Raw genomic sequence first — 24,790 nt, forward strand, 5'->3', positions numbered from 1 at the left:
AGAAAGTTAGCAAATAACAAATGAATCTTGCGTCTAAAAAAAACTCAGGCATCTCGCATTAAGTAGGAATCAAAAGTTTTCTAGTAGTGATATTTTTTCAATATTGGTGACATATTCAATTTTGCTAGATGTCAAAAGAGTTATGCTATTAATTCTTGAAATAACGATCGTTGATAAGGTAGGGGAAAACGGAGATTTGTGATAGTACTAAAAGGAATAGGAATGATATAGACTATAAAGGGTAATAATGTTAGAATTTTAGTTTTAAATTTTAATTTTAAAAATATATTGTTTGATATTTACAACATTTGAGTTTCATCTTTGAAAGTAAATGAAATAATAAATCTAACTTGTTCTCTAATGATTTAATCTTAAAATATGAGATTAAAACTCCTTAAAAGTCAACAATATTTATAATTTAAGATGATACAAATAAAATTTTGAAATTGATTAATGTTATTGGTCTTCGTAAATTTTGATATATCAATCTTTTGTATTATTATATTTAGATCTATCAAACTTTTCGATATATAGAAAGTCATTCTTGTAAAATAATAATAATAATAATAATAATTACTTTTTGTATACGTTTTTCGTTTTACACGAATAATTATTTTTGGTCTTTGTTGAACAACTCGAATGTCACAAAACTACTCGCACTTTATCCAAATAATTCATAGGGAGAAAGAGATTTGTACAATGTTTAGGAATGTTGTACAAAGCACAAACACAAACCAAGAATGAAAAGGAAAACTGCATCAAAAAGGCATATTCCATGTAAGTAATGAAAGAAGGTTAGATTGAAGAAGGAAAAAAGTGTGTAAAAAGAAATTGGAAGAAAAACAAAAGAGGCTTTTGGAAATGTGAGAATTGTCCCCTAAATATTCCAAAAAGGTTCATATTGTAAATAAATTCTAATGGTCCCTCCACTCTCTCTTTCTATATTTTTCTATTTTCTAAAGCATATATACAAGTTTCGGTAATTATGATGGAAATTTTGACCGGTAAGAAAAAAAAAAAAGTCAAACTATTTTTTTAAAAAAAAAAATACAGATAGATTTAATAAACTTCTATCAATTTTGGTCACTGATGGACGATGATAGACTTCCATCAGTCTCTATCAAACAAGATTAAAATTTTGTTATTTCGTGTAAATAGTTTTTTTTTCTATTTTTTAAAATCTCACTAATTAAAATGTAGTTATTGTCTTTATTTTTAAATTAATCCTTTTTTTAAGAAAAATACTTTCGAAGTTCTTTATGTTACAAATTCAATCCAAAACTTATCATTGTTTTGAATTTTTTTCCGAAGGTGTTAAACTGCAATAAATAGAAGAGGATATCACAGTTCGAAGTCAAAGTTAAAAATTTTAAAAAAAATACAATTTAAAAACAGCTCAACAACCCGAATCTGAAGTAAGAAATTTGCAAATAATTTTAAAAAGAGAAAAAAAATGTGGAAAGTAGCTAAACTTAATTTTTCTAAAAAGGAAATAGTAAACAAAATGATTATCTGTTGATCTTATATATTTATCTAATACCTTTTGAAATTTAAAAATAAAAAATATATATCTTATAATGATAATCTATAATTCTATTAGGACAATGATTTGGTGCAGGTTAGAGTGCACCTAATTTAATACTACTCTCTTTTTAACATAGTAAAAATAAAATAAAATAATCTAATTTTTTTAAAAAAAATACATGTCACACGACACACATTTTTATTAGGTACAACTTGAGCTACACAAAAAATGGGTGCAACCCAAAGTTCTTTTCATTTTATTAAACACAAATGGCTACATCCTTTAAAAAATTGAAACCAAAATTACCATGCTAATGAATGGTTTAATTGAATACCTCAAGTATATGGTTTATATATATAATTGATATTGATACCTACTTTTTCATATGACTATCTTAACTAATAACATATGAAACATATGAAATTCTAATAATGACGTCAATCTAAGCATAATTTTACTATATGCTATTAACCAAGACATTTGAGCTCGTTCAATTTTTTCCCTTTTAAAAAGAAAAATAGTTAGGACGACAAAAAAAAATGTATCAAGTTAAAAAGTGGATGTAAAATTGCAATTTAAACCATCCCAAACATACCAAACCTTTATATGTATTAACCTAGAATAATGTTGACTAATTAATGCAACATTCGATCATTTGAGAAACATTTCGAATAGAATTTATTTTGATATATAATTGAAAAACATGTACCATAGTTATTTTCAAAAATGTATTGTTTTCAAATATAAGAAAATAAATAAAAATATTTACAAATAATAGTAAAATATCACAATCTATTTGTAATAGACGACGATATAATACTATAGATCTATCTGTGTCATGATAGACATATATAGCAATCTATCGCTGTCTAACGTGATATATCATAAATAAATAGTGATATTTTATTATTAATTATAATTTTATCATTTAAAATAATTTTCCTCGAAAAAATGATTACCAAGCAATTTTATTGTAATTTAAGTTACAAATTTAGATTCTTTATTGAAAGATGCACTGGGCGTGTCCTTTTCCACCATTTTAAACAAATAGTTTTCAATTTTGTTGCCAATTTTTACGTATAAAAATGTAGAATTTTGTGAAAGATAATAATAATAATTTGTGATACTTGAATTACATAGTATTATAATAACTACTTTACCAACATGACAGGACTGAGATTCGATACTCTGATAAAAGAAAGAACTTTGAAATTTGAACTTTATGTAAATATTTTCTAAAACTAAGTATAAAGTGTATTTCTTTTAAGAAAAATAAAAAGAATCACCATGGCTAAATTTTAGTCATTAAAAGCAAGTTCAGCTACGAGTTATGTTTTCTGCCCGAGATACAAACTTTATTTTTAAAATAATTACGATTAAATTACAAGTTTAGTCTTTTAAAAATTAATCCAATCGCTCTAGAATTAATATTTTAATTTAATATTAAAAAAATTAATTTAAACTCGTGAATAAAAGTATAAGAAGACAACGACAAAAAAGAAGAATACAAAAAGAAAGAAACATTTATATAAAACAAATTGGCTACAAACTGAACATGATTTTACAACTTTATGAGGGAAAAAAAGAAAAGAAAAGAAAAGAGAAAAAAAAAACCCTCAAATCTCTTAATATTTTCTCATCTTTTTTCTTTTGATTAATAATAAATAATAATGTTGTTATCAATTCTTGTTCAATGCTCTCTGATTCTTCCCTTTTCCATTTGCTTTTGTAAGTGAACTCTCCAATATTCTTTTCATAGTCCCAACAAAATGTAGTACACCAATGTTATTGGCAGTGCAATCAGCATCCCAAATATCACTCTACAAAAGTCAAATAAACATTGACCGTTAGATGTTAATTAAAAAAATCTAAACGTCCCTTCTATTCACGGCGTAAAAACTTGAAATACTTTTTCCTCATATATAATGAAAAACTGTTAATCACATTGTGACGGTTTCATTGAATAATTTATCGTTTTGTTGTAAAAGACTGTAAATTTGAAAAGTTGCACACCTAAACATGTGATGTAATATTATAGAAAAAAAAAACTATTGCTAAGGTTAACTTACGCAGTACTTAGAATATCTGGGTGTACGTTATACTCCTTTGCAAACACAAACGGCACGATCCCTTGAGGAAGAGCTGCCTGTTAGAAAAGTAAATTTATAACGAGAAGGTTCGACTCAAGATTCGACGATTGGATATTACGTTAATATGAGAGTTGTTTAAAAAAAAAAAAAAAGCACCTGAACAATGGCAACATGCAAGAGTACACCCCTGAGGCCAACAGCAATTGAAGCAGCTGCCATGACAGCAGGGCCAGTAAGGAATCTAATGGCCATGGCAAAAGCTGCTATGGAATTTCCACATGCTATAATCCTTGGTTGTAAAGCCATGAACAAGCCTGTCACCAACATTCAAAACCAAGCTATAATCTCTACCATTTTTTCAAAAAATAAAAAATAAAGTTAGTAAGTTTGAATCTCCATCTTGTGCGGTGTAATATTCTAAAAGAAAGTGAAATCTTTTACTTTTCCATACCAAGACTAAACATGGCCATGCCAAGCCCGGCATCAGAGAGGATGGAGATGGATTGTGCTACAATAGCGGGCATTTCAACATGCCACCTACAAAGAAATTAAACCCGAGTAAAAAAAGATATTTAGATGCATATTAGATTGCCGTAGAAATATTTAAGAAAAAATTGTTACATAACAAACTGTGATTAAACAATCGAGTGTAGGTTGTACTAATGTAGTCCGGAATACACCCAAGACGTAAAAATTTTGATATTTTTATAGGAAAAAAAGTACCTAAATGAAACAAGAGACCAAGTGAGGCCAATCAAGCTAGAATAAGTGTTGGGGTTTCTTATGAGTTTTCTCCACACCATTATGAGAATAAGCCTTGTCATTACACTTGCTGGTGGCATTGTCTTTGTCTTCCCTCCTTTTTCTCCTTCTATTTCTTGGCAGTTGTTGCTGCTGCTGTTCATCCCTCTGTTTCCAAAGCTAAACTCTTCTCTCTCCACATCGTCTCTGTTGTTCTGTCTCGTTCCACCTTCTACTGTAAAATTCGACTCGTTAAATCATCATTAGACTCAAAAGTTTAACTCGTAAAGTATATTCATTCTCAATACTCTCCTTCACTCGCTTCGGTGAAAACTAGTACAATATTCTATTTAAAAAACAACACTTCAAAGTTATATTCGTTTTGATACCATACTAAATCTTAATCGATAGGAAGAAAAAGAAAGGTTGTAGTTTTAACTGTTTCTACTACTTGTGAACTTGAAAATTAGTACAAAACTCAACAAATGAAGGGATGAAAAAAAGAACAAACCTTTACCAGGAGAAACAGCCAATTTAACTTCTTTGTGATCATGGGGAGCTCCATAATCATGGCTTCCAAACACATCAGAAACAGGGGAAGCACTTGAACTCCAAACGAACATATGAAGATCTTTATTGTTGTTATTGTTACTATCATCCATCTTGTACTGACCGACCTGCCCGTTCGCCGTCGATTTCTTACTTGAAACTACATTTCTCGATCCCGTCGGCGAAAACATTCCCATGTTCGGAGCAGGGTAATGCGGTGGCGCCGGTGCTGAATTCCCATGGTAATAATATCTCGCCCCACTCTTCCCTCCTCCGCCGTGATGCTCCTCCTCATAATTCGACGGTCGTGGTGTTGGTCCCCTTGATGCCACTCCTGGCACCGGTCCGCCGCCGATCATGGAGTAAAAATCAGTGTGGTTAAAACTTGACCCTCTCGGCGTCGGGTTTCTTGATGACTGCAGCGAATATATCTCGGCGTTGGTGAGATTCGATGGCCGGGGAGTCCCCGACGACAGCCCCTGTGATCGACGTGAGAAAATATCTGATCGAGAGGCGTTGGAACGCCTGACGGTGACGTGGAGTTTGCCGTCATCTTTGATCTCTGCCTCTGTTTCCAGCACTTGCCGACCGTCGAGAGAAACGACGTCGGATTCGACATGGATTGAGACGATCGATGCTGCCGTGTCGGGAAATTGCTCTGAGATTAAGTTCCTAGCTCCTCTGAATTCGAACATGAAGAGCATTAAAGTGTACCAAATTATGCATTGCAGAACTACAATTTGAACCATTAGGCTGCCGGAAAAATCGCCATACATTCCTTTGAGCAGAGGAATTCCCATAACCAGAGTGTTGGGCAGAGTCGAAAGTGAAAACAGAGTAATTGTCCACTCCAAGCACCCCCTCCGACTCACCTGTTAAAAAAATCCTAACCCATCAGCTTAAACTGTTTAATTTGATGATATCACAATAAAATATATTAACTTCGAGTTTTTTCATCGTAATTCACCATAACCCATCAACTTAAATGGTTCGAATAAGTTCTTATATTTGAATTTTTGTATTGTCATTTTGAACTTTTGAATTTAGTGGTGGTTTAATATTACCTTTGTCCAGATGCCGAGCACCACCAGAACGATGATTTTCTGGAGGGTATCGGCGGCAATGAACCGAAAGTTCATAGTATAGGGATTATTGGAGGCGATGAAGTGGAACGAGAGAAGGGGAACGGCGAAGAGTGCGACGAAGCGGTTGATACCGGAGCACTGATCAGGGGTAAAAATCTTCCACCATTTGACGGAGCCGTAAGCTAATATCATGGCGACGTAGAGCGGCACGACGGCTGTCATGACATGGTAAAAGTCTGATAATGTAATCATTTTGAAAGAACTTTGAATTCAGAGGAAAACAGAGGAAGTCCAAGGAGGAAGAAGAAGTGAAGAAAGTGAAGAGTTTTTGGTTGTGTGGGGATGAAGATAAAGGCAAGTGAAATGGAAAAGCATGTGTTTTTTTTCTAGTTTCTTTCTTGTTTTAGCTCTGAGAGAGAGAAAAAAAAATGGAAGATTTTGTAAGGCAGATTGGTTTGGTTTTGGAGGGTTTTATGGAAGCTTTTTAAAAAACAGAGCTTTCTTTTTGGGGGGTTTTTAGTTTTTTCTTCTTGGATTTGTTTTTTTTTTTTTCTTTTTCCCTTTTTCTAACTCATGGGTTTTGGATTTGAATATGGCACTCTCTCTCTGTTTTATTATTCTCTTAACTTTCTAATTCCTTTTCTATATTTTTTTTTTTTCATTTTTGATTTCTAATTAGTGCAATTTAGACTACTCTCAATCATATTCTTCATTTATTAATCATATAAAAATAAAATTAATATATATATATATATATATATATATATATATATTTTAAAAAAATGTCGTATTGGATAATAGTTGAGATGTACATAAATGGAGCACTCAAATTATTTTCTTCTAACTAAATATCCAAAAGAAAGAAAGAAAAATTGACACGTGTTTATGTGAGGAGGATAATGAGAGAGTGGACAAGTGTAGTTGGGAATTATTCAGCCACATCACTAACATTTACCATTAAAAAAAAGCATACTACATACACTATTTTATTTAAGGAGAGATATACTATATAATGACATGGCAAAGAATTAAAATTAGCCTAAAATTTGAGAAGCTTTTTTTTTTCTTGGAGAATAAAATTTGATAAGCTAATAAATATTATGTAAAATTATATATAGTTTGTGCTTAATTATTATTTTAATACATAATCCATTGACTTAATTAAATTGGTCTCGAACATTTTTATCATTCTAACTTCAAATGCAAACTCAATTGTTATCAATGCGCTACTATCAAGCACAAACAAAGAACTTATTTTTAATACAAATATGAATAACGAATAAATAGAATTGAATTAAGTGGATGTCTGAGATTAATTTTGAAATTGTTAAAATTACTTTTATGATGTTCAAAATCACATCGAAACCTATTTTTAATCACTCATAATTTATTTAATATTTAATTTTACATTTTTATTTGTAATTTTCATATCATCAAAATTGGTTTTGAATTATTAAAAACATATTTTTCCAAAGTGATTTTCAAAAAAACGATTTTGATTATTTCAAAACCACTCTCAAACATGTCATAATTAGACCTGTGAATATGTATATAATTAAATTTACCATAATTCATCCGCTTAAGTTTTTGGTTCAATCGGCAATTTAACATGGTACCAGATCATGAAGTCATATGTTCAAACTCCTATAATAACATCATTTCCTCTAAATAACTTAAACTTTTGAGTGAATCGCTAATTTAACAAACGAAATATCGATATCGAAATGACCCGCTGATGGGGGAGGGGTAGAATGGGGTTTAAAAGAGGGGTGGGGGAGTGAGTGGTGGAAGTACTATTGTTGGGCACGCGAGGAGCTTAAGCAAAAATGGTAATTAGTGGAGGAAGAGAAAGGGAAACATGAGAATGAAGAAACCAAGCAACAATATGTTAAATGGACCCCAAATTCCCCACTCCCACATCGTACAACCAATTCAAATTGTTTGTTCCCTTTTAAATCCCCCTCATTTCTATTCTCATGCATGCCCAAATCATATCATTTAATATCTCGTTTCTCTTCGAAATCCTAATTTCGATTTCACTCGAAACGAAAGAGGTTATTATCGGGAGAGCCCGCGTACTGCACAGTACTTTAGTCGACAGTGACAGCTATCTGAGTCAGATTTCAAATGAGTATCCCCAGCGGTTCCGTTTTGGGCAGACGTGAGTATTTAATATTCAATTGACCCATATATTAATAATCTTTCAAAAATTATTTAAAAAGAGTACATTGTGACCTAATTGTTTTATATATCCAACGGTATATAGAGAATGATAAGAACACAATGTCTGGTCATATTAAATTTGTTTACGAACACAATGCGATGGTCATATTAAATTGGTTTTCTATATATTAGTGTTATAGTTTCGAGTCTAGATCTATCTTTCTTTGTTTGAATTGTAATTCTACGACCACCCTTAATTTTAATTTAATTCCATTTTGCATGCAATGTTAAGAAACTTTATATTTTTATAATTAATAGGTTGACATTTGCATATTACTATTGTAAATTTTATGCTCAAAACTAAAATGGACCAAATTATAATGATGAACCTTTGAATTATTTTGTCAATTTTCATATCCATATGAGTGCATACAAGAAATGACATAAAGCTATGGCATCATATATCATATGTTATTTTGGACAAATATAATCAAATATTTCATAATTTATATATAAGTTTATTTGTTTATTTTGGTGACAGGGACATAATTTTTTGGGATTTATGCTTTAATGGATGAAAAGTAGACTTATAAAAAGTAGAATAATTGTTTTAAATGCAAAACAACTTAAAATATTTTTAAGTATAAAAAAATGTCATTGTTTATCAGTAATGATTATGATAGGCTTCTATCACTCAATAATAGAAGTTTATCTCGATTATTACGATCTTTCATCGATAAACAATAACATTTTATTATATTTATAAATACGTTTTGATTTTTCTTTATTTAAAGACATTCTTAAAAAATGTCCATCAAAACTAGAATTAAAATAAAATGATTGAATATTGAATATAATTCAATGGACATATAGCAATATTTCCATAAATTAAAAATGCATGACTTCTAAAAAAATCTAAGAATGGAGTACAAAAGTGAAGATCCCATTAAGTTGATTTTATCCATAAAGTTGGGTTTTTTTTTTTTAAAAAAAAATTTCCTTTTAATTTTAAATTTTATATAAATTCTTTTACAATCTCTAAAAAGTCTCTAAGGAGGCAAAGTTAAGCTATAAACCCTAGCCAATTAACCTGATCAAGATCTTCTTTTAAAGGAAAAAGGAAAAAACTTTTGAATTTGGATTAGATCAATCAAAAAGTAAGTTGCTTTGAAAATTAACTACTTTTAATTGAGGTTGCCTTATTTTGGGGGAAGAAAGCTTCTCCTTTTCTTGAGTCACTAAAGCTATAGCCTAACATTAATTTTGTAAAGTTATTGAGTTTTTAGGAAAGTTCTCACTTTCATAGAGATATATACCACCAAACTGAAATTTGACTAATTCAAGATATATATTAGTTTTTTTTTTTCTTAAGTTCACCAAAATGTGAGGATGGAGAATTTAATCTCTAACTAGTTTATTGAAGATATATTTTTTAACCAATTGAGTTTATGTTTAGGTTCGTGTCTATCATGATTTTAAAATAACTAACTTAAAAAAAAATGGCAAATATCAATTTATACCCTTGAACTTTGAGTGTTGTATCAATTTAAATTCTAAACTAATAATTGTCTCGATTTAAACTCTAAACTTTGAAGTTGTATCAAAATTCCAAACTAATAATTGTATCAATTTAGATCTTGAACTTTTATAAGTGTATCAATTTAAACCCTAAACTTTCATAATTGTATCAACTTAAACCCTTCATTATGTTTTATTTTGATGCACTTAAATTTCAGGGTTTAAATTGATATATTTATAAAAGTTCAAGGTTTAAATTGATACAATTATGAAAGTTCGAGGTCTAAATAGATACAATTATTAGTTTGAGATTTAAATTGATATAACTCACAAGTTCATTGTTAAAATTGATACAACTCCTAAAATTTAGAGTTTAAATTAATACAACTCCTAGTTTATGATTTAAATTGATACAACTTCAAAGTTTAAGGATATAAATGGATTTTTATCTTAAAGAAAAGTTATTAAATGGGAAAGCATTGGTGTATATGGAACAAAGTTTCAATTGATACAACATATACAATGTCATAAATTACATTTGTAATTGATTAACAAATTCACATAGAAAAATCATATATAAAGGGGTATATATTATTTTTCCTATAAAAATTTAATATATATACTTAAACTTTGAGAGTTGTATGTATCCAATTATAACTCAATTTATATACGAAATTTTTGTAAGTGGACCAATTTAAAATTTTGATTAATAATTCATAATTATTTACTTCATTATATTGAAAATCAACTCAAAATTACCTAAATAATATTACTCAAATTATCATGCAAATCTTTCTAAATAAGTAAAAAGAGAAAAGTGATGAATGAGATAAAGATCGAAAATAGTCATATTAAAATAAAAATTGCTAATACAATTCGATTTTGACCGTTCTCTCCAATAGTGTCAATCCCTCGATTGAAAGAAGTATTACCACCAAGAGGGTTAAGTATTACCAACCAGAGCGTAGCTCAACTGTATAGTGCTTGTACTATTGACCTCCCAGCTTGAGGTTTGATTCCCCACCCTACACTTTAATTACAATACCTTTCAAAAAAAATTAATTGTCAGACAAAATCCTAACGAAATACTATAGTTGAATTGCTTATAAAAAAAACAGAGTTCAATTGATACTTATTAGTTTAAAATTTTAAATTAGTTTTCTTTCAATAAAATGTTTAACCAAAATAAAATAAACACAACGTTTAAACCTAGAAACAACAATAATAATATTACTATCAATTAGTTCATGGATACAATTGAAATAAACCCTCAAAGTTTAGGAATATTACATATTAGTAACGATGTGTATCGAAACTATATAGAAGTAATCTAGTACTAGGTGATTTTTGGTTATGGAAGATGGATGTGATAGATTCATAATGATTTTTAAGTCTTCAAAACACTGGAACAAAACATGATCTACAATATGAAACCCAACATAGATGCATTTTATTAAAGAAAGTGGATGCATATGAATGAAAAGGATAGTTGTTTGTCATATAATACCAAACACTACTTCGAATTAACGACCTGCTTGGAATAATTTTCTAACTGCTTAAAAAGAATGTTTTTAAGGAACTTAAGAAAGTCGATCGATATAGACGTCTTAGAGATATCAATATAACTCAGGTCCAATTTGGATGAAAATCATAGCTTATATTGGCAAATACAACTTATTTAAGAAATCCATCAGAAAACTTGGCCAAAGCGCAAGACTATACATAACATGCATGCTACAATCAAGTATTATGTAGACTGACTAGGATACATAAAACCATAAGAACATCAGAACTACTATACAAATATTATATCTTGAAAAAGGAAAATGATAGGAAGTGGAATGAGCAGTAACCTCTAGCTAGCAGGGATGATGATAAACCAAGTCTTCTTTCAGCCTTTGTGGTTTGGAAGATCAATCCATTGCAACTGAATTTCGACTTCCCCGCATTCAACATTTCTCAATCTAAGGTAGATATCTTGGACTACTTTACCATCTTTCCAAACGACACAGCTCTCTTCAGCAAGACAGTTTTGCCTGGCCGGTAACATTCGTGTTATTGTCGTTCCACTGGGAAGATTCTTCAAGTTCATCTTCAGAGCTTCCATGAATGCTTTGATATCGACCTCAGCACATCCCATTTTATCATCCTTGCTAAATGTGTCGTGATCGTAAACAGTCTGTAACCAGGTCAAAGATGAATAGAAAATAAAATCAATGCAAGGAAACATGGTACTGAAAGAAAGTCATGGAAGTTAATTTTCATTAGAGCACCAAGACAAGGGACTCATTAAAATAGCTTTGACCAAAGTTGAAGAACTAGAAATGTCAAACTAAGCGAGAGAGAAAGGTCAACGCATAATACAATAAATGTCCACGCCCCTTTTCTCTTTCTCTAGAATCCTTGATTAACAATTCCTCATATTCAAAAACATGAAGAGAAGCAGAAAAAAGATTAGCTTTCTTCCATACTAAGATTATGTGCCACAGATATACTAGGAAGATAACTCGTTTTGTCAATGGTTTTCTCTTCAAACGTCAAAGACTGTACACAAAGTTTTAAAACAGCAGATAATGAAAATACCAGATGAAGCAAATAATCGTTGAAGAGCCAGATCTCCTTACACAAACTTTGATTTTCAAAGTCCAAACTAGTATTTAACACTGTGAGGGATAATGTTCCGGTGGTTTCTTTCAATATAAAAGTAATCATGACGGAATATGAAAGAATGCTGCCAAAGTATGGCGTCCATGGAAGAAGCCATCGGAGACTAAAAAATGATCACTTATAACTTTCCTGGCAAAACTGCACTAATTCACAGGACAAAAAAGCTTGGCCTGGCTTAGCAATAGCAATTGCTACAAATTTGGTCAACAATAAGCACAACTCAGCTTTGTAGTTCTTGAGTATATCTACATGGAAATTGTTAAAAAAGCATTCCAGATTGATGGCAGAGCAACATACCAATAATATATCATTTTAACGGAGAAAATAAGCTGCTATTCATGGATCATCATTTCAAAAGGGAATTCAATAGTATAAGAAAGCTAAAAAGCTTTAAAAATTTCTCTCATGGTTAATGTATAAGAAGGAGATTAGGCGAAGAACAAAAAAACTCGTAAAATATGTCACTGCCTTACTATTCAACAAACTTTTTCAATTTTATTATATGAAAAATAAAACATATAGAATATATAATTCAGCAAAACTGCTGAAAATATTTACAAATAATAAAAAAATATCACAGTTTATTTGTAATATACCGTGATAGACCACCACTATCTGTGTCTATCATGAGTTTATCATGATAGAGATAGACACACAGATAGTATCACGGTGTGTCTATCATGACACAGACACAGATAGTATCGCGGTGTGCCTATCATGACACAGATAGACATCTATTGTAGATAGACAATAAAATTTTGTTATATTTGTAAATATTTTTGTTCGTTTTCTTATAATTGAAAACAACCCTATATAATAACTAAAGAATGATTACCAGCTTAATTGGAAGATTCGGATCACTGACAGAAAGAGTTAGATCTTCATTCCATACAGGATTGACATCCTTCTTTATCACCCGTGTCTTCAGTTTCTAAAACCATAAGAACAAAAAGTATTAAGCAGCAGCAATCCATGAAAATTAATTTTCTCGCTCTCCGATTCTATATCCTTGTAAGAAACGAAAACAAAGGCGCACAGAAAATGGCGGCAAGCAGGATTTTTACATCTAATATTAAGATATCCTACTTCCTCATTTTGGTAACGCCGTAGTTCAATGGATCATTAACATCTTCAAAGTAATTGATTGGCCTACCTAAAACAACACAATTCATTACAACAATTTCTCGTGATTTTCATCTGGGTTAACAATTCAACTGCCAGGAATTTAATACATCTCATTCCTCAGATAAAAACTCGCATTAAACATCAGCTCAGCTCCACCCACACACAAGATTCATTTCTGCAACTCCCAAATATCCGTACATGTAGAACGATCCAAACATTCACGCCATTTTTTGAACGATTGAGCCACAAATTCAACCAATTACTAACAATTACTCATATAGTTCACCGTTCCTCGGAAAACACACTACTCACAGGACCCTTATCCCAAGCAAATCAATCGATTCACTACATAGTTAATCAAACGATGAAAATCAGAAGTAAACAACAGATTTCAAGGATCTTGCAGCATTACAAACAATCATACGAAAGAAAACCTCAAATTCGAACCAACAAAAGCAGGTGATCATGAAAGAAAAAGAAGAGAAAAACGTACTTGCTTTCCCATCTTGACAACAACATAAGGATCGCTACTACGAACATCACGAACAGCAAGATTGACGCCACGAATGATACGAATACGGAGAAGTCCGAGAAGATTCTCCATTAGCGTCAGCCGGCCACCGCTCTTCGGCGATGTTGGTGTATCCGGCATCGCCCCCTGCTCCCTCCTATTTATATATATACCAAATAAAAAAATTTCAATTCGAAAATTTAGAACAAATTATTTTAAAAAATAATTAAATAATATTTAAAACATCGAGTAAATTCCGTGGGACCCAGAAGCTACCGAATTTTATCTGTCAAATATTTAATTTTTGTTGGTCGGGCGGCGAATTTTAATTGCTATTAATGTTTGAATAAATTAAGAAATTTATATTTGGTCGTTCCAGGTGAGGGATAGGTGACCAAGAGATCCGGTTGTAGGTTGCGGAAATTATGGGAAGGTGTGGATGAGGCTTAGTTTAGGCGTGTGAAAGGAGGTCGTCCTTTTCTTTTCTTTGTTTTTTCTTCCAATCATTTCGTGCTTTATTGGGACAGTTGAGTTGCCTTTTAAAATCTAAAATTAATAACCGTGAAAATTCACCAAACATAATAATTAAATACTAAAATATTACTAATATAAATATTATATTAATAATAGATACGTTAATTTATTTAAATATCATGAAATATTTATTTTACTAATTTAAATTTATTTTTTGAATTTTTCGTTTTTATAATTTTTTCGAAATATCCATCCAAGTTGAAATTTTATCCATATTTCCATCGAAATTTTCGTAAAATTAAAACTTCGATATTACATAGATATTTTAAATGTTGGTTATTAAGTCTACCTAATATAGTTTTTTTCATAATCTAATTTCCTAATTGTTATTTTTGTTTTTTTAACTTTTTGCTAAACCAATGAATTGTACACATATTTTTTCAAATTTTTAACAGCCGTCAATCCAAAACTTTCACATATATCTTACAATTTTTTACATGTATTTCATGGTATTTTTGTTTCATTCAAACAACGAAATTATAATATACTTTTACATTAGTGGAAGGTATGATATGGAGACACAAAAAAGAAGTCATCAAGGAGTTTATGGTTGTTTATGACATTTTATGAGAAATTATAGCTTGGGATTTATTATGCACGTATATTGGTGTTGGGGATGCAATCAAGGTCACAACAGGATGTCATGGGTATATAAGGGAGAACAACTATCCTAATGATATGAGGGATCTTAGGTGAAACCAAAAATAAAATCACGAGGGTTTACGTTGAGATCCTCATTTGGTGAACAAAGAAGTGAAGAGTTGTTTAAAATAACATATAAATGGGTTTGGTTACATTTTCTCAAAAGTATTTTTATACATAAATTTATTTTGTTTTGACTATATGCTCACTATTAATATTAAATTACTATATAGTACCACTATTAAACTCTATGAGTTAATAATTTCAATTTGTTTGGTTACATTTTTTCAATCATCTTGAGAGTTTAATCAAATGATAACATTCAAGTTTTGTTGATAATTTTTTGCTCTCAACAAAGGCTAAAACTGTAGTAGTTAATCAACTCAACTCAACCCAAATTAATGCTCCAAACATCTCTTTAGTAACTTCTCTCATTGTATTCCAATATTTTGCTCGAGGTCGTAATTGTTTTTTGTGATGCTCGAGTTTATAGTACCGTAGGTCCCGCTTTATAGCCATTTTATCGTCGATTTTTTTTTAAAAAAAAATTAAAACATCATCCCGATTCATGAATTTTATTATTTTGTTATTTGCTTTCAATTCATATTTCAAAAATCAAATAAAGTTTTGAAAATAAAAAATGATAATCTTCAAAAACTTGTTTTGTTTTAGAATTTGATTAGGAATTCAAATGTTTACTTAAAACATATAAATAATATAATAGAAGATGGGGAGAAAACAAGCATCAATTTCAAAAATAGAAAACTAAAAATGAAATCAATAATTTAGGTTGACTCATTTATATGAATTTAAAATCCGTTGAACCTCTGTCTCACCAAATTGTTTTGCCTTATTGGTAGCTTAGTGAGTAGAATTAATACACTTGAAGTTAACATATTGTAGTTAATAAGATTGTATTTGGGATGTAGAGTTGCAATATGGAGTTCTTTGATAAATGTGAAAAGAAAAAAGATTATAAAGTTATTCGATAAATGTAAAAAATAGAGATAGAGAGGAAGATGCAATTTTCAATAAATATGAAAAGTAGAAAAATAAAGGAAGATAGAGTTACTCAATAAATGTGCAAAATTCAATAGTAAATACTATTGAAATTGAGTTGTTTATAACACCAAGTTGGTGGGCCAAACTGCCACTATATAAGTTTTGGTGCCTTTCATTCTAATAGCTATTATTCTAAAATGATTTTTTTATTTTTTTTAAAAAAAGTTATTACCTAAAAAGTTTCAATTAAATTTTTTATACTTATATTTTTTTTATAAATTTAGTCTATTTAAGGAATGTTAAGTTATGTTGAGAATAAAAATTCATAGCATCATTTTATTGAATCAATAGAAACTTACGTGATGAAAAATGTCACAAAAAATAGGGGTGTTATATTATTGGTTGGCGGATAATAATTTATTTTATTATATTGGATATTGTGTCGCTGATTTGACGTGAATATTCTTTTTTTATTGGTGACAAATTTGTTGGGGTGATTTTTTCCTTATTTGTGTTATTGTCATTGGCTACTCTCTTGCCTTACGAGGCTTGTTTTTATCTATGCCTTCGGTGTGATTTTTAGGGTAAGTCGTTTTTCTTGCAGAGGCACACTTAGAGATGTCTACGGAGCGGGTCGGGGACGAAGAAGGCCCCTATTCCATTCCTCGTCCCCGCGAATTTTCCCGTAGAGAAAAATTCCCCGCATTTATTTTTCTCTAACATTTTTTTTTAATTTTAATTAAATATATTTTTTTACAATTCTTTAAACATTTTCAATGGAATTTTTATTTAAATGAAATATTATCAATTTATTAATTAAAACAATAATACACATACAATTTAAAAAATATAATTAAAATGTTAAATTCTCATAATTTGTAAAAATTAAAATTCAACATTTAGAGCATCCTAACTTAAATATTACAACATCTAAAGAATTAAACTAATAAAAATCTTGAACTTAAATAATTAAAACATCCATAATTATCTTAATAAAGTCTACGATATAATATGAATATATATTAAAAATTTATAATTTATATACAAAGTTGGGGCGGAGTGGGATCGGGGACGGGAATATATTCCCCGTCCCCGGCCTCGAATTGTAAATGGGGAAAAAATTTTCCACTCCCTTCCCCATTCCCTGTGTATTCGGGAATTCCCCACCCTGTTCGATGCGAGTCCCCGCGAGTCCCAACCCCCCGACCCCACAGATTTTTTGGACATCTTTAAGCACACTGATTGACAACAATTCAACAGAAGTTACATGCATTTAAGTTGTTGATTATTCTAAAAAAGAAGCACAACTGTTCTCTAAAGCTTTGGTTGTCCAAATAGATTCGATATAGTATTGTCGTAGAGTGTTGGTTGAACATTCCTTCAACTAGTAGGTGAAAAGAGAATGAAGTCGTTGTTATGGCATCAGATTTAGGGAGCCTAAATCTGCAGACTCATCATAAGCAATGTCAATGTTAGGGAGAGCCTAACTTGCTCAATAGTATTCAAACATGAGTATGACTTTATGTAATCTTAGTTGAAGTGTATGTTGTAAAACAAGGTTACATTCTAGTGAATCTCTCTAAAGCCTACTGGATGTAGGTGTGATTTCATCGAACTCGGTTATCAAGTCTGTGTGCATCTCTCTTACTTTTTACTTCTATCCCTTTTACTTTTACTTTTATCATCAATATCTGTTATAGCTTGTGGTAGTTTTGTAATTCACTATTTTTCAAGGAAAAAAAACTAATTTTTCCTCTAATTTTCTATTAAAATGGTAAAAATTTCAAGTTTTATTTGTTTAAATACTTTTTGTTCTCATTTAAATTTATGTCCGTTCACCAAGTATTATGTCATATAAATTTATCGTCAACAAATTTTAACATTTGAAGTAAAAAAGGGAAGGTTTAAATGTGAGAAGTGATAGTTTGACATTTCATACACATGAATGTTCTTATAATGTATGGAACTACAAAATAGGACCTTTTGTATCTAAAATTTAAACTTAATTTTTATTTAATCCCAAAAATTTTAAAAATAAGATTTTACTTACTGAAATTGATAAATAATTATGAATATATATATTTTTTAATTATTGTGTAACTAGAAGAAAGATGGTTCAACACGTTAGACACATCAATGTATGGTTTGATATGGTTGCGTGATGTTCTCCCTCTTTTCAAAAACTCTCTTCTTTCTTCAATCATTAAAATAATAATAATATTATTATTATTATTAAAAAGAAAAAGAAAAGGAAAATTAAAAATCTATAAGAGAGAGAGAGAGAGAGAAAAGCTATCAAATTATACCTTAAAATGTCTGCTTCTTTTGGACCATTTGGTCTTTGTTTGCTTGACAAAGAGCTTCACTTTTTTCATGAATATTTTAAAGGAATATAATTTGTTTGATGGTTGGAAGACCTAAATGGACAAACCCATGTTATCTTTCTTGGAGCAACCCACACATGTATTTTCAAAATAAATTGTTGATATTTTAGGTGTAATCTTCAAACTTATCCATATGGTTTCAATTTTTTGTTTTGTTTAATGAAAGTATATGTTCATGGTTTTGTAACCATCATATACTAAGGGACTATTTGTTTAGTATATATATATATATACTCTTTTTTATTTACATTATATAATTAAAATAAATATTTTTGATCATATATATCATTTTTTTTTTATATCATAGTTCTTTTTTTAGAAAAGTATTCAAATTCAAATTAATATTCATTTTTATATAAAAAAAAAAAATCTTAAATCATTATATATTATTTTGTTGGGAACAATATAATATAAGTTCGAATGGATAAAAATAAATATGTTATATAAATTTAAATTATATTTATAAATTTATGACATTCTCAAAAGAAAATTTTATGAAACAAACATAATTATTGAAATATTTTTAGATATTTGCAAAAACGTTTCTACAAAATAAACATATTTATTTAAAGATATTAGATATTTGTAATTCTAGAATAATTTTAGACAATTAAAAATTTTGATTATTTACGTTTCAAAACAAACAAACAAATGACCTCTAAACTCTTTCTCCAAAAATAGAATAAAGACATAGACATATATATTAGAGTTCATAAAATATGTGGGGCCTTTCATTTTATTGATGCAATGTGATCTTTTACGGATTCGTCAATCTATATATTCTAAATGAAATTTATGATATATATTGTGATTTATGTCAAACATTAAACCAATATTATTTATATATTGTTGTATATTTTCATATATTAGATTATACGGTGATTTATGTCAAGTATTGAATCAATCTTTAATTTATATACTTTGATATATTTCATATATTGGTTAGAATATTTTCAAATACATAACAAAATGTTGTGAGGTATATTTTAAATAGCCATAAATCCGCAAAAAAATAAAAATAAAAAAATATGTGAAACCAACGAAAATAAAATAAAATTTCATTAAATGCATTTTCTTTCTCCAATTAAACTAAATAAAAAAAAAAATCTCAACAAATAAATGTATTTTCTCTCTCTATTTGAAAATATGAAAAATTCATATTAAGTGCATCTTCTCTTTTCATAATAAATGGAGTTTCTCTCTCCATTATTAAGAAAGATTCGAAAATAAGGAAATATATATAAAAAATAGAAACATACACACCTTTTTATTGTCAAATGAGAGAGATGAAGAACCAAAACCAAGAATCACTAAAAATAATTTTTTACACAAAAAAAATTAAAAATGAATTAAAATATGAAACATCATTCTTCATTATTAGGCACGTTAAACAATACACAACTTACAATAAAAGGTGACTTAAATAATAATTACAAACAAATCCGGGACAAAAAAACAAAAATAAAAAAGGAAATAGTTATAAAAAAAATTATGAACGAAAATTTAGAAGAAAAAAAAAGTAAATTTATCCCAAAAAAACACAAAAAGCCTTCATTAAAAAAATAAAAAATAAACATTTTTGAAAAATATGACCAAAATGATTATTTACGTAAAGATCTCTTAAAACAACAAAATTGATACTTTGCAAAATGGACCTTATATAACATTAATGGGCCGGATCCGGCCCAGCCCAATACTAAACAGGGTAGAAACTTGCCGGGAAAGCCGAAACAAGAGTCTGTAGCGAATCCAAATGGACGGCGACGGTGGTCTTCCAACTCCGGTTCGAACTTCAAATCCGGCGCTTCCCTTTCTGCAATCGGCGGCTTCCACAGTTCCTTTTCCAATTCGAAGCTCCAAAAATGGAACCATGGGAAGCCCTTGATCTCGACTACTCCGACGTACATTCCCTCCTCCGCCCTTTGAAGCGCCACCGTAGCCCTCAACCCCTCTCCCCCGCCGCCACTTCCCCTCTCTCTCTGCCGCTTCTTGAAACCTGCTATCGCGCCCCTTTCCAGTCCCAACCCGAATCTGATAACCACCAATCGGAGTCGAATTTCTTATCTCAGACTTCAATTTGTCGATCCCAACGGATTTCCACTGAATCAGAGGTCCCATGTCCGTCTGGTGCGTCTTCGCGTATTATTCCTGGTCCTGCCGGAGCGGTTCAGGCGGCAATGCAGCGCAGAACTCGCGGTGACAACTCCTATGTTGGCGATGAAGAGCCCGTTCCTACTCAGGAGTATATTAGGAGAGTTATCGAAAATGGTGATGAAGAGGACGATGATTTCAATCGCAGTCCGTGGGTTTGCGCTTTGGATTTTGTCCGCGGCCTAGTTGGTTATCATTTTCTCCTCCTGTTTGTTTGGTGATTTGAGAAGGTGTGGAATCGTTGGAGGTTTAATTCAAGGGTTTTTGTAGGTGCGATGGACGGTAATGGAGCTTTGTCTGAAACTCCTTTGAATTCTATCAAGAATGGCTTCAACGATGAGAAAGTTGATCTGGTAATTTTTATTCAAACCCTTTTTGCTTTTCTGACATGAAAAAATGTTGGAAGCTTGATGAATCAAATTCCTGGCCTACAATTACAGTACCATTTGTTTCTAAGTGATAGAACGGACGATGTTCAAATGATTATTGCTGAAGACCCATTTAGTGAATGTTTCTTGGCATCGATTATTGCTAATATTTCTTCACTCTGGCTTCTTTTAATTGCAAATTTTCAATTAGGGTTTTGTGTTTTCTGTTAATGTTATCCCCTGGCTGCTTTGTTAGGTCGTAGCCATTATCAAATCTTGTACTTCAAATGGCCTGGGTGGAATGATGGTAGCTTTAAAGGTTAGATTTCCGAGTAATGTCCAATACGCAGAAAGTAGCATTAAAAAAATTTCAGTATTCTATGGATAGAAAATAAGCATGCTTCTGGTATCAGGATCCAACAGGTACAATCGACGCTAGCATCCACCATAGAGTCATTGCTGAAGGAAATTTTGGGAAGGACATATCTGTTGGTGCAGTTTTAATATTGCAGAAGGTTTGATTTCATTATTTCAGGCACTTGGGTGTACACCATTTGATAATTGTGTTGAATTCATTATCTTAATTCTGTTTGGAAACTTGAACTTTCGGGAATCAGAGTTACAGTTGCTCAATGAATGCTCATCTCGTCTTCTTTTATTGCCCAGGTTGCCGTGTTTTCTCCCACGCGTTTTGTACATGTGCTCAATGTAACAAGAAGTAACATTGTCAAGGTATGGTTTGCTTTAAGAATTGCTCAACTAGTTAGTAAGCCTTCATACTAAGGAACATCTTACTCTGTTATGAACAATCTTTTTTTCTTTTCTTTAAATTTATTTTTATGAAAGCAACATCTACAAAATGAAAGAAAACTAAGGCATAAAAAAGCCAGCCACAAAAGAACGAAGCTCCCTCTACAAAAAGGGACTTACAACTATGCAAAATAACTCCTAAAGAATATTACAAAATATCTTCAAAATCGAAGCACACGTAGAAACATGTAAACGAACGAGGGATCCAATCTCATTGGGGTCTCTATCCACACCTCTAAAAACCCTACTATTCGGTCACCCCACAAAACCCAAAACATAGCACACACCCAGCAAGCTTAGCCATAAAAAGCAACCCTTCTCCCCATGAGGCAGATTGAGAAGGGGAGCTCCTCGATTATAGCACTAGCATCTTTGTGATGAGCAACCATGATACCAAACATCTAGAAGAAAGAATCCCAGATTGAACTCGTAAATTCACAACGCCAAAGAATATGGTCTAGGTCATTCTCCGCCTCTCAAAAAAATACAACAGAAGGAACAACAAGCGAGGGCAACTTCCTCTTGAGTTGAGGCGATCGATCGTGTTAGTGTGGTCTTGTAAAACTTGCCAAGTAAAGAACATCACTTTCCTAAGGATCTTAATCCTCCAAAGCACCGAAAGGACCGACACTCCTAAAGAAGATGGATCAACCAAACAATAAAAGAAAGAGTTACATGAGAACCCCTACAAAGGATTGGGACTCCACATCCTCACTTTTCTTCTCCCACGCCTAAAGAGGCGACCCTCGAGTATGGAAAGATGAGTGGCCACATCCGTCACTTCCCTTTGATAACCACTTGAAATGATTTTTGAGGAAAGATAAGTGAAAAATACAAGGAAACAATGAACAAAGAGGTCTCTCCCCCATGCAATGGTCTTCCCAAAAATATGTGTCCCTCTCCCTCACCACACAATGGACCAAGTAAACAAAAGAAGGGGCCCTTTTGAAATATCCTTCCACAAGTTTCGGTGAGTACCTTTAAACCTCCCTGTGACAACCGCTCAAAAGGGTGAGACCATATTTACTTTCAATAATCCTACGATGTGAGTTTCTCTGTTTCTAGCCATCTATTCACGTGTCACCTTTTCTATATGAAAATAAGGTTCTGAAAGAAAAAGGAATCATTTATAGCTTACTGGACAAGGGAGATTTGCGTTTTCACGGCATCTATTGTGACAAATCACAATAGTTAGACAACTTATCCGCTCTTCCACTTGGGGACAAACATCACTGGTGATTGGCCAGGCCATATGCATGCGCATAATGATTGATATTTAAGAAGAGTTTGACTCCTGGTTTGTTTGACATTGGCAATTATAAGCTTGCTTATTTGAATACAGTGTTAGGTAGCTGATAGCTGCAGTTGGCTGTGGACTTAGACTTCTCCCTTGTTTCCCGCTGTCTGCTAGAGAATACTCTAGATTCCTTTAGTGAAATTATTATAAGGTCAAAACTTTCTAGGATAGTTTCCCGGGAAACTAATTTTAGCCTGGGGAAGTATGGATGTAATGTAGATATATAGTTACAGAACAGTATGGTCAACTCCGAAAGATTCTTAGAAAATTATGAAGTTTTTTTTTCTTTCCCCCTTTTTCCTTTTTGATTTACGTTCATTAGTTAGAACTGCGGGGCGTACACTTGTACCTAACTTTTGCTTGTGCTTTGATACCGTAGGTTATCTCCAAGGACAGTGGATCTCTTATAAAGCACAATAAACCTACAGCAATCAGACAGTCCGATCCTATAACTGGAGGTCTGCAATATTTTTTCATCCAAATTTCTTGTCTAAGGCTGCCAAATTGATTATGTCTGTTAAGATTTTTGGTTTTTCATAAACGCTATATCACAAGAATGAATAGGATGAGATGCATATTTTTCAATTAATCTCCTTGCACTGTGCAGATACCAGTGGAGAATTACACATGCCGCAGATGAATGTTGATGTATCACGAGAAACAACTCAAAATATCATGAACAATCTTAGGCAAACTAAACTGAGAGGGAATGAACTAGGTGATCTGCAAACAGGAAAAGGAAATGCTGCATCATCTAGCAATTCGAAAGGGAATGGAACCATTAGAAACCGACCGTCCGTCGTCGAGAAAGAGCGGGCAGTGATCGATGTGGGTACCTCCAAAGGAACCTCAAGTGTGGGTCGTTACACGGTCGATGTTGATCAGGATCAAGAAACAGGGCTGGATGAGCCTATCAACCATCCTATGGGTACAGATCCAGGCGAACTCTCACAAGCCAAAGAGAATGGTGCTGCATCCAACACTGCTCAAGTCCCAAATAACCAAGAAGCTGAAACAATCAATGAAATGAAGAAGACAGTGACTAGAACACAAGAACCAGTACTCCCACAATGGACGGATGAGCAGTTGGATGAGCTCTTTGTATTTGACTGAGGTAATGTAATCTTCAAAGCTCATTCAGCATGTTCTCTCAATGGAAGGTTCTTGAAGGCATGGAAATCATTGTCCTGTTCACTGCCTGCAACCTTTCGAAGACATGGGAACTGCATTTTTCTTCGTAAATCTTCAAATCTGTTTCTATGTAGTAGTAGCTTGACTAACATGTTACAGTTGATTTGAAAGTGACGGAGGAGCACCTGAAATGAAATAGGAATTTAAGACATGTTTGGGAGTGATTCTGAAATGGTCAAAATCACTCTGACATACAAATCATTCAAAAACAATCAATTTTTATGATATAAAAATTAAATTTAGAAGTGCAAAATTAAATATTAAATTTATTTTATATGATTAGAAGAATTTTGTGCATGAGAAAAGTAATCTTAAGAATTTCAAAATTACCCTGAAGATATGTACCCTACCAAATGAAAATAGCAGAGCATAAGAAAAGAAAAAGGGGGGGAAAAAGAAGAAAGAAGAAGTTGAATGACAGTATAAAAATCGGAGAC

The 24,790-nt window shown here is 31.5% G+C and overlaps 3 protein-coding genes across 6 annotated transcripts; 1 reads left to right on the forward strand and 2 right to left on the reverse strand.

The window, feature by feature from the left end:
- Positions 1–3,028: 3,028 nt before the first annotated feature.
- LOC120070764 (putative auxin efflux carrier component 1c) lies at positions 3,029–6,587 on the reverse strand. 4 transcript variants are annotated; one of them, XM_039022643.2, is made up of 7 exons: positions 5,970–6,587; positions 4,868–5,777; positions 4,339–4,591; positions 4,067–4,152; positions 3,772–3,929; positions 3,595–3,671; positions 3,029–3,345 (listed from the first exon to the last, which is right to left on the reverse strand). In XM_039022643.2, the coding sequence occupies exons 1-7, from the start codon at positions 6,240–6,242 to the stop codon at positions 3,279–3,281; spliced, it is 1,824 nt and encodes a 607-aa protein (XP_038878571.1). In that variant the 5' UTR covers positions 6,243–6,587; the 3' UTR covers positions 3,029–3,278. The 4 variants fall into 4 exon arrangements, with proteins under 4 accessions (XP_038878571.1, XP_038878572.1, XP_038878574.1 ...); XM_039022644.2 differs by having other exon boundaries at positions 4,339–4,588; positions 5,970–6,447; XM_039022646.2 differs by having other exon boundaries at positions 4,339–4,588; positions 4,874–5,777; positions 5,970–6,432.
- A 3,909-nt stretch (positions 6,588–10,496) lies between these two features.
- Positions 10,497–14,303, reverse strand: LOC120071697 (protein C2-DOMAIN ABA-RELATED 4-like). The gene is made up of 5 exons (XM_039024076.2): positions 14,251–14,303; positions 13,957–14,131; positions 13,174–13,269; positions 11,525–11,850; positions 10,497–10,716 (listed from the first exon to the last, which is right to left on the reverse strand). The coding sequence occupies exons 2-4, from the start codon at positions 14,113–14,115 to the stop codon at positions 11,563–11,565; spliced, it is 543 nt and encodes a 180-aa protein (XP_038880004.1). The 5' UTR covers positions 14,116–14,131; positions 14,251–14,303; the 3' UTR covers positions 10,497–10,716; positions 11,525–11,562.
- Positions 14,304–20,260: 5,957 nt separating this feature from the next.
- On the forward strand, positions 20,261–24,606 carry LOC120071176 (nuclear localized protein). The gene is made up of 7 exons (XM_039023285.2): positions 20,261–20,876; positions 20,958–21,040; positions 21,312–21,374; positions 21,469–21,570; positions 21,722–21,787; positions 23,542–23,620; positions 23,770–24,606. The coding sequence occupies exons 1-7, from the start codon at positions 20,399–20,401 to the stop codon at positions 24,273–24,275; spliced, it is 1,377 nt and encodes a 458-aa protein (XP_038879213.1). The 5' UTR covers positions 20,261–20,398; the 3' UTR covers positions 24,276–24,606.
- The last annotated feature ends 184 nt before the right edge of the window (positions 24,607–24,790 follow it).

The sequence above is a fragment of the Benincasa hispida genome, chromosome 2 (genome assembly GCF_027475165.1).
Source record: "Benincasa hispida cultivar pf3 chromosome 2, pf3_genome.v1.1, whole genome shotgun sequence".
In the NCBI taxonomy this organism is placed as follows: Eukaryota; Viridiplantae; Streptophyta; class Magnoliopsida; order Cucurbitales; family Cucurbitaceae; genus Benincasa; species Benincasa hispida.

Excerpts from the sequence above, each read along its gene's own strand:
- LOC120070764 (XM_039022643.2), bottom strand. The coding sequence starts at position 6,242 with ATGATTACATTATCAGACTTTTACCATGTCATGACAGCCGTCGTGCCG. Across the intron at positions 4,153-4,338 it reads TGGTCTCTTGTTTCATTTAG|GTGGCATGTTGAAATGCCCG; the intron begins GTACTTTTTTTC and ends ATTTCTTTGTAG. Across the intron at positions 3,930-4,066 it reads CATGGCCATGTTTAGTCTTG|GCTTGTTCATGGCTTTACAA; the intron begins GTATGGAAAAGT and ends TGTTGGTGACAG.
- LOC120071176 (XM_039023285.2), top strand. The coding sequence starts at position 20,399 with ATGGAACCATGGGAAGCCCTTGATCTCGACTACTCCGACGTACATTCC. Across the intron at positions 20,877-20,957 it reads TTTTGTCCGCGGCCTAGTTG|GTGCGATGGACGGTAATGGA; the intron begins GTTATCATTTTC and ends GGGTTTTTGTAG. Across the intron at positions 21,041-21,311 it reads ACGATGAGAAAGTTGATCTG|GTCGTAGCCATTATCAAATC; the intron begins GTAATTTTTATT and ends CTGCTTTGTTAG.
- LOC120071697 (XM_039024076.2), bottom strand. The coding sequence starts at position 14,115 with ATGCCGGATACACCAACATCGCCGAAGAGCGGTGGCCGGCTGACGCTA. Across the intron at positions 13,270-13,956 it reads TTGTCAAGATGGGAAAGCAA|AAACTGAAGACACGGGTGAT; the intron begins GTACGTTTTTCT and ends TTATGGTTTTAG. Across the intron at positions 11,851-13,173 it reads CGAATCTTCCAATTAAGCTG|ACTGTTTACGATCACGACAC; the intron begins GTAATCATTCTT and ends ACCTGGTTACAG.